Raw genomic sequence first — 17,251 nt, 5'->3', positions numbered from 1 at the left:
CAATTCAAACATAATAGTTCTGACTTTGTGCATAAGCAGAAAGGTAGCATTTTATACCCACTCTGTACATCCTGTACCGCAATCTGCTTGACTACAAAAAGTGCAAAGCAGCGGGAAGTCAGCCTTATCCCCAAGCTATTAAAATTCTGAAAAAATAGAGCAAGCAATTTTGTAGTATTACATTCTAATTTTATATCCCGTTTACATAAGGAATCGCTAGGTAGGTGCACATCTTCGCCACAAGAAACCTCTAAACCCAGTCTTTGATTTTGCCAATGACAAAGGACGACCATCTTGAGTAAAAAGAAACCATCGCTGCAGTTTTGTGTTATAATGCTATTAGGTTTATATGCACATTTTCCTGGATGAAGAGCATCCTTGTGTGCTCATTAATGACAGTTATTCCATGCAGCGCCAAGAGCAGATTACAACTTCTGAAACAGTGAAGAGTGTTTCTGTAATGAGGAGCTCACAATTGCTCTTCATTTTTGTATTACATGAATTGGGATATATTTTCTAAATACACAATAACACTAATAGCATTCTTTAACCCAATTCTGTTTATTTTTAGTGTAGCTGGAATGATTACATACATTATCAGAAGGATCTGTGCAGCAGTTTTGAATGATGTAGCGAGTGTGTTGAAACAATTCAACATCCTCTGTTAGGGCCTAATGAGATAGATGGTGCCAAGTAGTTGGATGGCTACTGAGATTACACAAATTAGGAACAGATCTTCCTCTTAGCTTTGTCTAAAATGAGTAATGGTACCATGCAAATACCATTATTTAAATAACCGCAGCTCCCCAAACTCTGACATTTCACACTGTAATGACCCACTTTCAAACTACTGCTGTTAAACATTTACCTCTGCAACTGAAAAAATGGCAACGCAGCCAGCCACCGCTCTGCTGTGCCGTTGACCTTGCTACTGACAAATGACAATTACAGCATGTTGATTTAACTCGGACAGGTTTTTTCAGGTTTATCTAGGTACCATCAGGGATGAAACCCGTCATACGCTGTAGCTTCAAGGCTGCCGATGCAGCCATACCTGAGCTGTTCAGGTAGATGCTGCTGAGTAACTAAAGCTCAGATGAGAAACGAAACAAATACAAGAGAAACGCAGCTTTAAAACTCTGCTGGGCATTTCCATCATAGTCAGCTGAAGCATGCTATACTTTCTTTGAATGTCAACCCTTCTGCAACCTCCTCTACTTTCATCTGTTGGTTTTCCAACCAGTCCCCAGATTCCACATGTTTTGTTTAAGCCACATTCTCTGCTGTGCTGGCAGCAGTATAGCTATTCCTATGCTTCTTTTGTAAAAGGTCTTATCCACCTTGGGACTGAAAAGGTGGACGGAAATTGTTGGAAATGACTTCTGTGTTGCCTCTGCAGCAGTCAACCAGAGGAGCTGGACAGGCGGGACAGCCAGCCCTACAGCATGGCTGGAGAGGTGGACTGGAGTCAGTCCCTGAGCAGTGTGGTAGCAGCAAACATATACTATAGACCATAAAATTTAATGTCATACAGATTCCATTGAGTGATTTTTATCCTCCAGATGAGCTACCCCACTTTTGCAGGAGATACACAGTAGACAGCCTCTGGTGTGTTAGCATCAGTCGAGCCCATGGTCCTTAAAGCTTTGTCCTTTACAGCTGATACCTTTCCACGGGACAAAATACCCTTCTCTCATCTTCCACCTTGACTCTGCCTCTGCACATTCCACGCAAGCAAGGTCATCTTTACCACCAAGGCCAAAAAATAGGCCAATTCCCCCAAGAAGATGTAGTTACTCTCATTTTCTTCACTGCCTGATAGTCCTGCTATTACTTTATTCTTTTTACGAGGACAATTTTAAAGCATAACGACTTCATGTGCAGGATTCTCTTCACTTTAATAATTACTGTGTTAATGAATTTATTGTTACTACTTCCCCCATTTTCTATTTCTGGTTAAATTATTGTCTGCTTGTTATTGTCTACTGGGACCTCCAGAGGGACAGTGTGATCTGGTGGCCTAACCACAGGAACCGAATCCAGGAACTGCACAGCTTTATTCCAGCTCTACCAACGAGCAGATGATTAATCTGTGAACAATGCCACTGAAATCAATAATAGTGCTCAAATGAGCAGTTAAAGATACATTTAAAGTCCTGCTCCTTCACTCACTGGCACCAATGGCACACTCCTGCTCGCACCTACATGATCAAATAACTCTTCCAACCAGATTTCCAGATGGCTGCCAGCTAGGTAAGAGCAGCATACAACGGGTTTGATTCCTACTGAACCCCTGTAGCAAGACTCAAGAAACTTCTTTTGGCAGACATCACTATGCAGAACTGCAATGTATATTGTCCTCAGCTAACAAAACTCATTCCTGCTATTTCTGGCATGATTGTCTTGGGCTGAAGAACATTCTGTGGCTTTTCTTTTTTTTTCTCTCTCTCCAATTGCCTTTTGTTTTTCTAACATACTGGGAGACCAAGATGCCTTCCAGTTCTTTCTGAATTAATTTATGTCTTAAATTATCATAAATTATCTCTCGAATTGTCTTCAGCACCTGCAAAGCATTTGATTTTCCTCTTGAATCTCACAGCTTCGCCACCACCCAAAAACTCAGTGCTTTGGCAAAGACGACATTAAATTGAAATACAATCCCTTTTGGAGGGCATATTTCTGTACGCAGGTCTTGCCACGAGTGGCTTTTCCATGGCTGCACTCCTGACAACCTGCCATTTAACAGCGCATATCAACGCTTCAGTGCAAATGCAAGGCAGAAGTGAATGTAAGGAGTATAAAACAGAAACTGTAGCACAAATTTATTACAGCAAACAATACACACAGTGTAATCTGAGGAAGCACCACGTTAACAGTCCCACTTGTAGAAGCAGACATAAGCTTTCTAGTGACCACATGTGATCCGAGCCTCTGCCTTCCTCTGTGTGTGTGCTGGATAACCTTCAGTCTTGCATGAAAAATTCACTTGCTCAAGCACATTTTCCAGTTGACCACAGGAAACTTTAGTAAACTCAAATCCACCGCTTTTAAATATCTTATGTATGTGAAATTTCCCATTATCTAAAACAATGTCACAAACATTTACATTTGAAATACCCCAGTTGTTTGAATTTAATGACAAAGTTTCCTTTAACTTCAACAGAGCCAGGACTTAAAGACAAAATGGGAGGCTCAAGATGCTTCAAGAGCAGCTTCAAGATTCATACCCCACACCTCTCTTCGATGACATCCACGTAATTTAAATCTGTTCCAAGCACCAGGTGATGCTAATTCTCACTGTACGATGCAGGCTGTGCCCTCTATCATCCACAAAGGTAACAAAATGTAACAAAGACATCTTTTGAAAACCTTAACACTTCCATAACAGACTTAATATCCTCTGGTACCATGTGAAGTATTAATACTGGGTGTGCACAAGCACACATACCAGAAGTACATTAAAGATGGAAAAAATATTTGGGGGCAAACTTGAAGGACTCGTGTAGCTGATCAACAAGTCGGAAACGCAAAAACCAGTATCAGTGCCCTGGGCTGTAAACCTGGCCGACCCACAGCAACTTCATGCCTGCCACTAAGCTGGAAACCTGCAGCCTCTCCACAGCTGCTTCTTCAGCACATCACAGCTTGGATGCTGGGGCTTAAGAAGTCTCCTTTCTTCATCAACTGACACTCAAATGTGTCTTCTCATTCATGGTGTTGTAAAATGGCTTCTGAATTTGTTCCTATTAATATATTCTACTGAGTTACTTTTTGGTGACTTTGAAAGTTGACATTACACGTGTCCTTTCCTACCCAAAGTATTAATTTTGGCAGCTAACAAACAGAAGTCTTCAAGGGTGTATCATAAATAAAGGGTGTATCATAAATAAATGCATCAACAGAACAGATTTTCTATTTGTATTAAAAGTGTGATTGAGTGGAAAATGTAGAAGCACCTCTGTGTAGCAGGTTATCTTTTTTTTTTAACCTATTCATCATAGGCAAAAATAACTACCTCTTGAGGATGTATAACTTATTGAGTGGAAAATGTAGAAGCACCTCTGTGTAGCAGGTTATCTTTTCTTTTTAACCTATTCATCATAGGCAAAAATAACTACCTCTTGAGGATGTATAACTTATGAAGTGGATTTAACGTTTTTCTTTTACAGATTAAACTGTAAAGCAGTAAGTACACAAACATGGGAGCACACATACCACAACAATTTAAGGACACTGGGGGTACAAAAATATAATTGTATAAAAGCATTCAGAAGACAACAAATTAAAATTGGGTGCAGAGGTGACTTGCATTCAAAAACCCCCACAGCTTTTTTTTCCTTTTTCTTTGTAATCTTAGTGAGTACACTAGGGAAAGGAATTCAGCTGTCGTGCCTGCCATGCCTGCGTGACCTGGTGTGTCTGAAGTCTCAGGCAGCAGAGACTCAGCTACACAGAAACTGCACAGCAATTGTATCTCTGCTTTTTCATTTGAACTACACGAAATGCATTTTAAAGTGTAGCCTACATGTACATAGGATCAGATAACTTAAATAAACACAACATGTAAAAAAAACCCTGTATATAGTCTTTTAACACTTCTTTTTAAATAACTTGCCAGCACAAACTAAATAAAACATTACAATTGAATTAACATTAAACTAACAGGTATTCCTCTATTGATTTCCATAAAGTTCAGATTTCTTCAAGTCAGTGAACAGCTTTAAACATAGACAGGTCTCAACTGAGGAATAAATTTTTTTTTTTTCCTAGAAAAGTAAAGAAAACAGACCAGACAAAGCAACACTGTGATTTCACACAGGGATAATGCCATTATTGTTACTAATAATCAGGACTGAAGTGACAACTATTCTGGAATGGATAGAATAACCTTTAAAGAATACCTAAGCATTTTAGCATAATTTATGATATTTTCAGTCCTTTAAAAATGTGTGTTTTCATCCACAGAGTTTATTAGCATGTCAAAAGATTAAACAAAATGCCCTCTGAAGCCTACCCTTCAGTCTACCGGCAATATTTTGCAGTTCACTTATCTGTTCATAGCAGGGAACAGATGAGAGTACTGAAGGACAGCACATTTTGCCCCAGGGAGGAGCTCCCTATTTTCTACATTAAGAGCCAACCCGACCAGTCCCTGAGCAAGGGCCGGGGCAAAGGCAAGGCACCAACCTCAGCATCCTCATCAGAAAGGAAAGATGCTCTGGGGATGACACTTCAGCGACTGCTGCACATGGAAAGATAAATCAAGACACGTGAAGACTGCAGACAAACATTTGCCACCGAACTCTCGACCTGGGATGTGGAAAGTGATATATGCTATGCAGTTGTTTTAAATGCAGATTATGAATGGTGCACACACACAGTTGATAGAATACTGTCTAGGAGGATTGTACAAATACAGGTATCTTAATTTGATATTGCTAAAATCTACCGAAGGTAGAATGTGCTCAATTAATGTCAATGAAATTAAGAATTTTAAATTATTTCTGGTAAACACTAGGAAGACTAAGCTCATTCTACTTGTAAATACATTTAAACATTTTCTTTACAAAAGCAGATTTTTCAAAATAAGATCATGAAACACAACTTTTGTCCCTGGGAGGGTTTGGTGCCATGTCTGAGCACACAAATGCATTTGTTACACACATCCCAAACAGGAACCAGGTCCTCTTATTTTTCAGGTTCTCTGAGAGCTAGCTTAGGCTCCCCCCAGTTACACGGAGAAGCCAGAACCCCCTGCACTCCTCCTCTTTGCCATGGGAAGTTCTGGTCCTGCAACAACCGTACGGAAATCACGAGCGTGCTTCACAGCCAGGGCTGACTTTAAGGAGTAGAGACGGCTGGGTGTGAGACCTGCAAGGTCCACCTGGACGCACAGCCTCCTGCCTACAAAGATTATTCTAAGAAAAAGTGAAATGGGGCCAGAATGCGGCGGTTCAGAGGGGGTGCTCTGTGGGGTATGCCGCCCTAACAGGCGAGGGGTACCTGAGCCAGCCCAGGACACTGAGGGAACAGCCTGGGAGGAAGGCACGTTTCTTATGAAAACAAAACGAACGAAAAGTCCCTCTCCACCCTTCTTTCTGCACAACTAAAGCTTGGGCAGTAACTCGCCTCTACGCTCACACCAGCCACCCCAAAAGCCTCCTTCAAGCTGCCGTGCCCCTAGCCGCCCCCTGAGCGCCGGTAACCGCCCGTCCCCGTCCCCTCACCTCCGTCCTCCTCCAGCGAGTTCATGCAGGGGAAGTACACGGCCAGCGCCTCGAAGGAGGCGGACAGGCTGCTCCGGCTCTGCGAGCGCTGCATGCTGCGCCCGCCGGCCGCCGTCTGCCGGCCCATCTTGGCCGAGCGGCACCCGCCCTTGGCGCGGTACAAGAAGCGCGGCGTCTTGGCGGCGGGAGGGAGGGAGGGAGGGAAGGGAGCGCTGGGCGGGCTGCGAGCCGCGGGGCTCGGCGCTGCCCCGCGGAGCTCGGCGATGCCTCCGCCGGCTCCGCCGCTCGCGGTGGGGATGAGGCGGGCCGGGCAGGGCAGGGCAGGACCGGCGCCTGTCAGCGGGGCGAGCCGCGAGCGGGCGGCGTTAGGTGGGCAGGCGGGGGCGGGCCGGAGCCGCCGTGTGGGGAAGGGCGGCGGGGGGAAGGCGGCGCCCCGCAGGCACCGCCCGCATGGGTCGGGACCGCCCGGGAGGGCCGGGACGGGGGGGGAGGCTGAGGCCGAGCGGCCCACCTGAGGCAGGAATGGCGCTGAGAGGAACGGGGTGGCTGAGGCTGGCCACCCGTGGCACCTCTGGAACCACCCGGTGCCACCCGTGCCCGAGCAGGGACACCCAGAGCAGGGTGCCCAGCACCACGTCCAGGCGGCTTCTGAAGGGCTCCAAGGAGGAGACCCCACAGCCTCTGGGCAGCCTGTGCCAGGGCTTCGTCACCCGCACAGCACAGAAGGGCTCCTAGTTTCATTTCTGCCTTTTATGTTTCATCTCTGCCTGCTGCCAATGGTCCAACATCCAGTGAGAAATCAGCCCTGCAACCAGAGGTAAATCCCACACTGCTCCTTGACTTCAAGCAAAGCTCCTTCACTTCTAAAGTGAAGCTTCAGAAGCTTCAAACTTCTAACGCACACCTACATCCTTTGCAGATGCAAGGCTGTCTTTTCTGAATTTACACAATTTGTTCCTAGCTCCAGTACATCATTTGCATTTTTGATTTAACCTCTATGTTCTCACCACCATTTACCTTTCTGTTTATCCAGGATGATTTATTAATGCTGTGTATAGCATTTGGCAAATTGTCCCCCCAAATAGCAAGAAACTAAAGCACTGGACATCATTAAAACCATCAACTTACTGCTGTCTTTTGCAGCATCAATAACTTCTTCCCCTATAGTTCACAACACTGCAAAAGCAGTACCAAACCCTGCACATGGCTGTTGTTTTGCTACTGGCACTTTAAACCACAACATTAGTACATGTGATTTTTTTTTTCCCTGTTGTCTTTCAGAAGTCTTTAAATCCCCCCAAATAATGGTAAATGATATTCAGGGTTTGATCTAACAAACTTCACAGTAAAAATGCCAGTCTGAAGCCAAATGAAACTTCACAAAAATTGTTTATAGAGCTACACCTGGAGTGTATTCCATTGAGTTGATATTTGAAAAATACTATTTATGCTTGGATAATAATAAAAAATCTTGAACAGTCAACAGTATTGTGCTTTGCTGCAGAATGAAAACCCATCAGAAGTTCAGCACTCAGGGACAGAACTTACCACCACTCAATCTACAGGAAAAAAAAAAAAGACTTCTTAGTGAACTCACTGTAGTGACAGCTATTTTTACAACATGCATGATATTTTCATTTTAAGACAACTATAATCAAGCATTCCTAATGAAATGTGTTTCATGTGACACCACAAGCACTCACTTTGGGACAAGATAAATCCTCTTTTCCTCCGCACTAGCAAGAAATGATGTCCAGAGCAACTTGTCTAGGCTCTGACATCTTATAGATGTCTCACCCAGGCCATATTCCAAAAGGTACATTTAGTTGGTGATGATACTGGATGAGGCACTCCAATTTGAGATGGACACAGCCTGCAAAACATCCAGCCCTCCCTCTAAAATCACCCTTTGCATCTGTACTAGCACTGCATCAAGTTAAACTATAGCTGAATTGCAGAGAGAACTTCTGTTTACTCTAAAAAGGTAAGTTACTAAAAGACTGTAAAGCAAATGATAATGATAGTAGCAACAACACATCTCTAATATACAGCTATCACTTAATTGGCAAAAAATAATGAAATGTGTTGACGTAAGTGATAAAGATATTTTAAAGAGATTTGACTGTAAAGTTTTCTATGTATAAAAATAAAAGCAGTCAACTTTCAACATTTTTATCAGTGTAAGATATGGCAGAAAAATCGATGTTTGTAGCTTGATTTATCTTAATAATCAATCATGACTGCTCTGCAGAAGTGGAATACAGAACTGGGGTGGTGTGCCTGTTGCACACCTCGAGGCGATGCGTGGCCTCAGCAGGAATTTGGCTGTGACCCGGCAGCTGCACGGCTGTGCTCTGGGCCCCTACGCTGCTCAGACACTCAGCTCTGAACAAGACTTAGCAGCCACAGCAACTACAATGAGTCAGTGCTGTTGTTAATATTGCACAGTATATATAACAGAAGTGTTACTATCATTGATAAAATCAGTCTGTACCAAGAAAATCACTTTAAATATTGCAAAATCCATAATCAATTCAAAATTACCCCAGTTACAGGTTGTGATACAAGACACCAATTCAGCAAACATATGACAAAGCACCAAGACTCCTTAACATGCTTCTCTCTCCTGATTTTCCTTCTTTAAAATAAAGGCTCAGTGGGAAGAACGAAAACAAAGACAAAGAATTGAGATAAGACAACAGTTGCCAGTGTTCTGGGATCTGGGGAGGCTTTCCTGGAACATTTGATAACGGTTACATTATACAAATAATCTAATTGATGGCAGTCTAGACGCATGTCTTGACTGCAGAAAATAGGATTACCACCCTGGCATTGACACCAGAGCAGCTGGCTCCTGAATGCACGATAAAAAGCATACATTGCCATAAAGGGGTCCTGTCCACTGGCGTTATGGAAATGTGACCAAAAGTTTCTTAACACTCCCGTTTAAACCTGCAGTTAGGGAATGCATTCTGGGAATGGAACTGAGAAGGAGTTATTGCCCCTTTCTTCATCACCTTTTCTGCACTTCTGTCAATCATTGACCACAGATTTCTTTTGTTTGCTGCATACAGGGTTTGCTTCAATCACGGTTGTCTTCAGAAAAGCCAATGCAGCTGCCTAGCCTTCTACACATCTCAATTATCTTCAACTTGCACTATACCTATCAGCTATTAGGCATAAGATATTATATATATATATATATATATTTAAGCTAAAACAATACACTGAAAAGATCATAAAATTACTTCCCAGTCAGTGTATGTTATCAGATGTAGTAACAAGCTGTTACTTACTGTACTTTGATAAATGTTATGACTGTGCTGGTGTCCTCATGCCTGCAGAGAGGAGCATGTGGCAGCTCCAGCCATGCACATGAAAGGGGCAGGGTCCAGAAAGCTATGGGTCCTTCACAAGGTAATGCCTGTTTTTACTGTTTCCCAACATACAAAGAATAACTGTTCTTGCCTTGATCATGACTAACATGATCACGAACTCCATTCGAGACTCCCTGTGTATTCCCAGGGCCATGGCTCCCAGTCCACGGTCTGAGTCTTGCAGCATGAACCATCAGTGGTCTCCTACTCTCCGCAAAGATTCATGATATAATGACCACTCCTACATCAATCAGAATACCAGTTTTCTAAATTACATTTTTTAGAAGTCAATACATTTTGCATTTTCCGAGCATTCCCTATCAAGGCAGCCACACTTTTCCTTCTGCTGAAGCAGTAACAGTGAATTTTTCCATTCCGATTCTTTTGGCATTTGCTACTGTAAGGTCAACTCCACCCCAAGTATCAAGCTAGGTCCACAGTACAGATTTCTACCAAAATAGCTTTGCTGACTGACACAGATGTTCTGGGAGAATTCCCTAGTCGTTAGTCCAAGTGTGGTTATATCAGCAAAACAGTGTTCTACTAGAGCTGTTTGCTTTGCATTTGCTGGTAGACAATTCCAGAAAAATGCTTCTAGTGTTCCCATCACCTGAACAGTCTGTGCCAGTGGAAGTTTACCTGTAAGTAGTTTAGCCCTTGTAAGGATCATTTCAAAGTTTTGCCTTACACATTTTAAAACCACATACAGATTTGAAGAGCTGAAAGAAATGGCTTTCATATCTCTTCCAAAACACAGATTTCAATTTCTAAGAATAAAATTTAGAAATTTGAGCAAGGTGGGGATGAAGAAGTACTGATATTCTTCTTCCAAGAAACACAGGATGCTTTCAGATCAATGGAGATACCAGTTTTAATTTTTTAAACAAATTTAAGTTTTTAGGCAACAGTAAGATTGCTTGTCCTGCAGTCGGCATTCTCTACTGTATCATGCCTTAATGAACATGAATGAAATCTGGAAAAATATGTCTCTCTTTTGCTTTAATGCTAATATTATTCTTATTTAAATAACCTATATTTAGCTTTCCCCTCTGATGTTTACCATAAAACTACAAAACCCAAATAAATCATACTCTTTCTAAATAACAGAGAGAGCTGCTAATGTCCTGGCATTGCAGTAATGTAGCGTAGCTAGCTCACAAAAAACTAAGAGGTCAGCACCGGAGCAGAAAACCTTTACACAGCTAAGTATTTCTATTTTGATTAAAATATTTTCACACCTTCCTGATCACAAGGTAATCCGCAAACCACAAGGTGTTGTAGAACTCAGCAAAATATATTACTTCATAATGCTTCATCAGGGTGAGAAATAAAGAGCACAGAAATAAAAATGTACATGCTCTTTTAAGGTAAAAAAGTTTTTTGTTTTTTTTAAACAATATTAATCTGTTAAAAAATGCACACATGATTTTATATAAAAAAGCATACATTGAGGCTATCTGCTCTCATTATTTGGATCTTAATCCACCTTTTTGTCTCTGAAAAGGGAAATCCACACGGAATAACCTTCTTTATAATGAAACAAATCCATCAGCTTAGAAACACACTTCAGGTATTCACAAGTACTCTCAAATATTATTTCAGCTGCCTGTGTATTCCATGGAAGGTTTTCAAATTGTCTTACATGAGACAGTGTAATTACTCTCTGAAACTGTAAGTTCATGAAACATGATTTGTTTCCCTCTGTAATTCAGCCTTCAGTACAGAAGTGACAAAACCAGGGCAGGAATACTGCACTTGAGCATCTTGGGGAGCACACCGTACTGCACAAGGAATACGCAGAGGTAACGCACCTGAGTTGATGCAGCAATCTGCTGGTGTTACTTAACAAGATGTACTGTGGAAAAGCACCCTATTACCTTTATGCTTGTATTTTTCCAGAAAAAAAAAAATGACAAAAAATTTAAAAAGAAGTACTGAGATGAAATGTGTTTTGCAGACAGCATGTGAAAATGACAAATGAAGACAGAGCAAGGTATGTATCTGTCACCCACTGCTCTCTGGCTCTGCAAAGTCTAGAGAGCACAGTTTGCTGAGACACTGCTGCTAAAATGCAGGTCTGGTTAGATGAGTCTGCCCTGGGAGAGTATTACATTATTGTCAAGTGGGGAAAGCTTCGGCGAGTCCAAATGCCAGCACTGTAAGGGGACATTTGTCTTGCAAGCCCGTAACCTAATTTTGACATAACCTGTAGAAGGTTAATGTATATTAAACGGGGATGATTTTGCAAAGTTCTGCGGCTATCACATTATCTGTTGCTCTTGACAACCCAGGCAGGATTCATTGGCCCTGTGCCACACCATCTGCATTACTATGGGGCGGAGCAACCACAGTGCTCCTCTGAGGCTTCCCGTGCCATGCACAGCCCCATGCCAGACCCTTATCGAGGGCGCCAATTTCATGCCAGACAGGTAATGTACATGGTGTGAGGCCTCCAAATCTTAATGAGGGTTTTAGAGGGGAGCCCTACTTAGAGAGTTCAGTCTGCTAATGAGACACCTGAACTTGAATGGTCAGCTCTGAACTCACAGGCTACAGAGCGAGAGTCCGAGGCAGTCAGTGTGCACTGGGATCCTGCCAGGAAGAACAATAAAAACTGCTCTCCAAACAAAGTCTAAATGAGCTAGAGGAAAGAGATATATTTTTATCTACTGATGTCATGTTTAACTGACAAAACACAAATTTTAGCTCTGTTTTATACGGTTTCATACTGTTTGTCTTTCCTGCAGAGGAATGTGTGCTGTTGTCATTACACTACTCTCATTTCCATGGCGTTTGAGTCATAGCAGTGTCTCTTCAGCCATGATCACACAACCACATGAATCCCCAAATCCCACTGCTGATGAAAAACAATTTTATTTTTCTCTTTCACTTGTTTTTACTATGACAATCTACAGCTACGTCTGCATGAGTAAGTGCAGTACCAAGGCACAACCTGAGGCACTGGAACTCGACCATTTCACTGCCACGCTGTTAGAAGCATCTCTAGCATATCATCAGGCTGAACATCTAGCACTCCTCCAATAAAGCCCTGCTTCGGGAGTTAAAGTGGGACAGCAATCACTTCCTAAAAGCTGTTGGAGGTAAGAGAGTTGCAGAGTATGGATTTGGGTAATTCTGTGCCAGCTGGACTGAGCACTAGAGATCAAACCTGTGTGTTTGAACGCTGTAATACAGAGAAAACCTGTTTCTCTCAGATAGGACACTACTGGAGATTTAAGACTACCAGGCAGGAATTTGACTGCAGATACAAAGTACAAAGTTCACTTGCCAAAGAACGTACCTGGTTTCACATCACTGTGCTACAAATAATTTAGAAAACAAGTTAGCTGTTTGAAAGCCAGTTAACGACACTATCACAGTATTAATGAGTTCAGATATGACTCAAAAGAACATACGTTAATTTTTAATTGTTGTGAGTAACTCGGAACTCTCAGAAACCTCTCACACTTTGCAGATCATCCTGTATTAAAAGTCCACACGACTTCTTGTGTGGCTGAGTGACTGCTGGTGGGTGTATGGTCTGGCCAAAAGGGGGCATTGGCAGCATACTCATGCCTAGCTAAACTGCTCAGCGTGGGAGAGCTCTCCCAGCCAAAGGTTGGTGCTGTTTAAAACATTATCGCAACCTTCAAGGGAAATAACTAACACACTGCCACCTTCTCGGATGGAAAACCAATACACGGAGAGTAGGATGCATGCCTCTTAAATATCTCTTGAAATGTAATGCCAAACACTTCTAAGAACATAGATGCTACATTGATTTGGGAAATTTCCCAAATAATTTAAATTCAATTAAAATGGCAGTTTGAAGTTATTTCCTTGATATTTCATGTTATGTATGCAGAAATGCCACACATTTTTCTTACACATTTTTGCAGTTTCCAAAAATAGTGACCCTTTCACCATATCTATCCATCTTGATCTGTACACATTGGATTATATATGTCTGCACTATTCTTTTCATAGTTTCATATTTAGGGACTGACAATAACAGACAGAGAGCTGTGAAATTCCCTAGACTAGTATACTACTGGTACTATTACTCTTATTACTACTACTAGTAGTAATACTAGCTAATGTTTACTACAGACCAGATGTGCTGATATAAATTTGGCCCCACACCCGACCTGTGCTGGATCCTGGAAAACACTGAGCAACTTCAGCTTCTTTATCTACATTGGCCTTTAGGAAATAAAATTTATTTCTCTAGCTAGTAAGGTGTCCCATCCAAGATGATCTAAAAATATCCTTAAAATATAGAGAGTGATTAAAAATAGCATAGAATGATGTCATAAAGATGTAATGGGCTACAACTTAAACTACAATGAAAGCACGTAAAACATTTATACATCAAAATGCTCCATATTTTCTTGTATCCACATTTTGTTTCAATTATAGGTACTTTTTTCAGGCATATCCAATTCCAGATCCAATTTTTTAGCACAATAAAGAGCAAATATTACATAGAAAAGTGATATTTTCTTTTCCTAAGTTAATTTACACAGAAATAAAATCATACCAGTCATCACTGGGTATCATTCATCACACCATTCGGCACTTTTGACTGTCTCACTGAACCAAATGCAGCAACCCAAATGTTAAATGGAGAGTAACAACAGCCCACAGTACATTTCCATGGCAGCTGGCAGATCCAGGCACTGTTATGCCAGGTTACGGGGTAGGTTAGACTGGGTGGATAACCTCTCCCGTAACTCAGGTGCAAGTCTCAGAGCAATAGTGCAATCAGAGTGCACACTGCGTGACACTGAGTCATTGAAAAAGATGCAAAGAGAAAGTCCTAGGAAAAGCGTTTTGTGATTGCTAAGATTTCATCTAGCATATGGTGCTCTACAGATTTCCTTCAAAGTCTTCGACAACTGAATCAAGTCTGCTGAGAAGACAACCCTTGGTCTTCAAAGCCTTGCAACCCTTACAGCACTATGCAGCTCTTTTTAAATTTTAAGACAAAACATTTTAGGGGAAACACTTTTAAGTTGCTACAGAAATATACCTCTACCCAGGCAAATACTTTCAATTTAGTTTTCAAACTGTGGTTGCTAATAATACCAAAGGAAATCCACAAAGTCATAAAGTCACCAGACTTTGAGTGCTTTTAAAGGAAGCTGATTGTGTGCAAGGAAATGTCTGGAAATTGCTTTGCTCAAACCGCTGGACGAGTGTGCTGGAAATACCCTCTGAGCACACAACTCGTGCACATGTGCAAACCCGTGATTCACATAAACCATCAAAACAGCAAATTCATGCACTGACTGGCTTTCCAAAGCTCCCTCAGATATGTGGCTCCGAACCCTTCAGGTATAATTTAGGTTGTCACCTGAAGTGTAAAAGAGGTGAGAGAAGTATCATAAATGTACCTCACATTTTCATCCTCCAAGCCCCTCTTGTTCATCTGCAAAACTGCACATAAGCATGTGTCTCTGAGTAATTTTCACACTTTTGATCCGTTTTCCTGGGATTATGCTATATTTGCTATTTGACTATATTTCAAAAGGTTGGTCCTTTACTTTCAGCTGGCTACTTTTTGTTGCCATGTTTAGTCAACATTTTCAATTTCAAATGCATTAGCAAATAATACCCTACTAATTTTTGCCTAGCCACATATATAGGGAGACAATTAATATCAATTTCCATTTCATCAGTGTAAATTCAAATTGGCTTACTGAGGTGAGGAGTATGAAGTCCTCAGTGGAAGGGAAAGTGAAATGTCTCTCTTTTGCTTTATCTGCTAGTATTAGGTATTTAAAATAAAAATGAACATCTGGATAATTCTAGCAAAGAATGGCCCATTTACCAGTACAAAATCCAGTAACTCTGTTCTTTTTCAGGGGTCAAGGCAGTCCCCATCACTAGTGGTAAGGGACTCACATCGGTGCAATGCTCTTTCTCTAGGTTAGAGACTAAAAGAGAGTGTTTTGCTGAAAAAAATAAATAAATCTATTTGGACAGTTCATGCTCTGTGAAATGATGGGTTTACCTACACAGCACAACAGAGTTCATATTTTAGCTCAGCTTAGGTACTGGAAACGGCAACAGTGCTGGGTTTGGTCAGGCTAAATAGTTCTCCAGAGTATGTCAGTCGTTTGTCTGGAGTCAGCTCAGGTATTTGTGGCAGTGCTACGTCGTGTGGCACTGACATGCAACAAGATCCATCTCCTCATTTTCACAGATTAAAAGTAGGAGTCTAGTTTAAGCCAGCTTCCCAAACTCCCTCTATAGTCACGGGAAGAAACTTTGAAACACTCTGACTGCAGCAGATTGCAGTGCCAGAGTACCAACTACGGCAAATGAGTGACTTCTCATTTGTGGGGAAGTTAACAGCCAATGTTAACTGAAAATAAAAAACCTACAGACTCAATTAGGAACCACGTGCAGCCACACAAATAACAGAAGCAAACCTGGAAGATAGAACCATGAACTACTAATACTGCTAACGCGCAGCAGCACTGCAAAAGAGGCTCCCAAACCTTTTTTGGCCATTGGACTGGCATAGTTAAGGCACATCAGGTTTTGAACCCAACACAGTGCAAGACGGTACAACATACGACGACTTCTGAGGTCTCTAGTTCTCCCACCCCAAAGCCCATGGGACACTTTAGGGCAGATCTCACAGGCAGCTTGCCTCCCACTGCCAGCCCAGGTGGGGCTGCCTACTGGGACTGCTCCTTTTTGGTACATACACCTGTGTCTGTCCGTAGGACCACACATATTTATATATGTAAATGTACGTATACATACACATGCATAAGAAATGCTATTTTGTGTTTATCCACACACGCTTGCATCTGTATCATACTAACAGTTTTTATACTGCAGAAAGTACGGGAGTTGATGATGAAGTGAAAAAAGCAATCAGCACAACAGCCCACCTGTGTAACATATCTCAGTACTAATGGATGTTTGTTTTGAAATATTCTTGTATATAAACTGTATGTTAAAAATAACCCCCAAATAATCAATATAACTCATTTTTTATTAAAAATCTAGGATCATTAAATCATTCTCCATAAATTTCAGTTGAATAGCACATAAGCTGTTTTATAAAGGAGCTGAGAAACTCTCTCCCCCACTTATTTTGGAGAGATCTGTCAGGAACTCTGGGTTCTCAGAACCCCAAAAGTCAAGCCAATAATTCTTTGGTTATTTCTTCCACCCTTGCCCCTGTCCTTTTGTTTCACAAACAAAATAAAATAGATACACATTTTGTTAATTAAAGTTCTTTTTTTTTCTTTTCTGTATGAATACTGGCTATTGTTACTTTCTAAAATAATCTTTTGCGGATTTAACAAATGTCAGACTTTCATCAGGATTCTGCATTTTTGTTTAGAGAGCTCTACAAAATTCAGTTAGAACAGAAGCAACCCACTAATGCAAATGAGTTATGTGAATACAGTTTTTCTACATCTGACTATTATGTAGTGCGTCAAAGATAGCTGACTCTTTTCTTAATTTTACAATGGGGGCTTTCATTTAATATTTTAATGTAGTTTAGTGAATAAACATCTCCTAATTTTCTCTTTACACTACTCTAAGTCAGTCACACAATGTGTAATAATCTTAATATTATTGTCAGCTTGGGGAATATCTTTAGATTCAGGGTCACATATA

General features: G+C 41.4%; 1 protein-coding gene across 39 annotated transcripts in view; it reads right to left on the bottom strand.

Annotated features, from left to right (window-relative positions):
• The window catches only part of RIMS2 (regulating synaptic membrane exocytosis 2), a 459,423-nt gene that overhangs the window by 14,068 nt on the left and 428,104 nt on the right, over nt 1-17,251 (bottom strand). The window contains exon 1 of one of the 39 annotated variants that reach the window (XM_035546305.2): nt 6,228-6,531. The exons of the other annotated variants lie outside the window; for them this stretch is intronic. Within the exon in view, the coding sequence (XP_035402198.1) occupies nt 6,228-6,354 (127 nt within the window). The 5' untranslated portion in view covers nt 6,355-6,531. Of the gene's footprint in view, nt 1-6,227; nt 6,532-17,251 lie in introns of those variants that run through there. 39 annotated transcript variants of the gene reach the window in all.

This window comes from Cygnus atratus, chromosome 2 (genome assembly GCF_013377495.2).
Source record: "Cygnus atratus isolate AKBS03 ecotype Queensland, Australia chromosome 2, CAtr_DNAZoo_HiC_assembly, whole genome shotgun sequence".
Lineage (NCBI taxonomy): Eukaryota > Metazoa > Chordata > Aves > Anseriformes > Anatidae > Cygnus > Cygnus atratus.
This window is presented reverse-complemented; position numbering and strand designations above follow the sequence as displayed.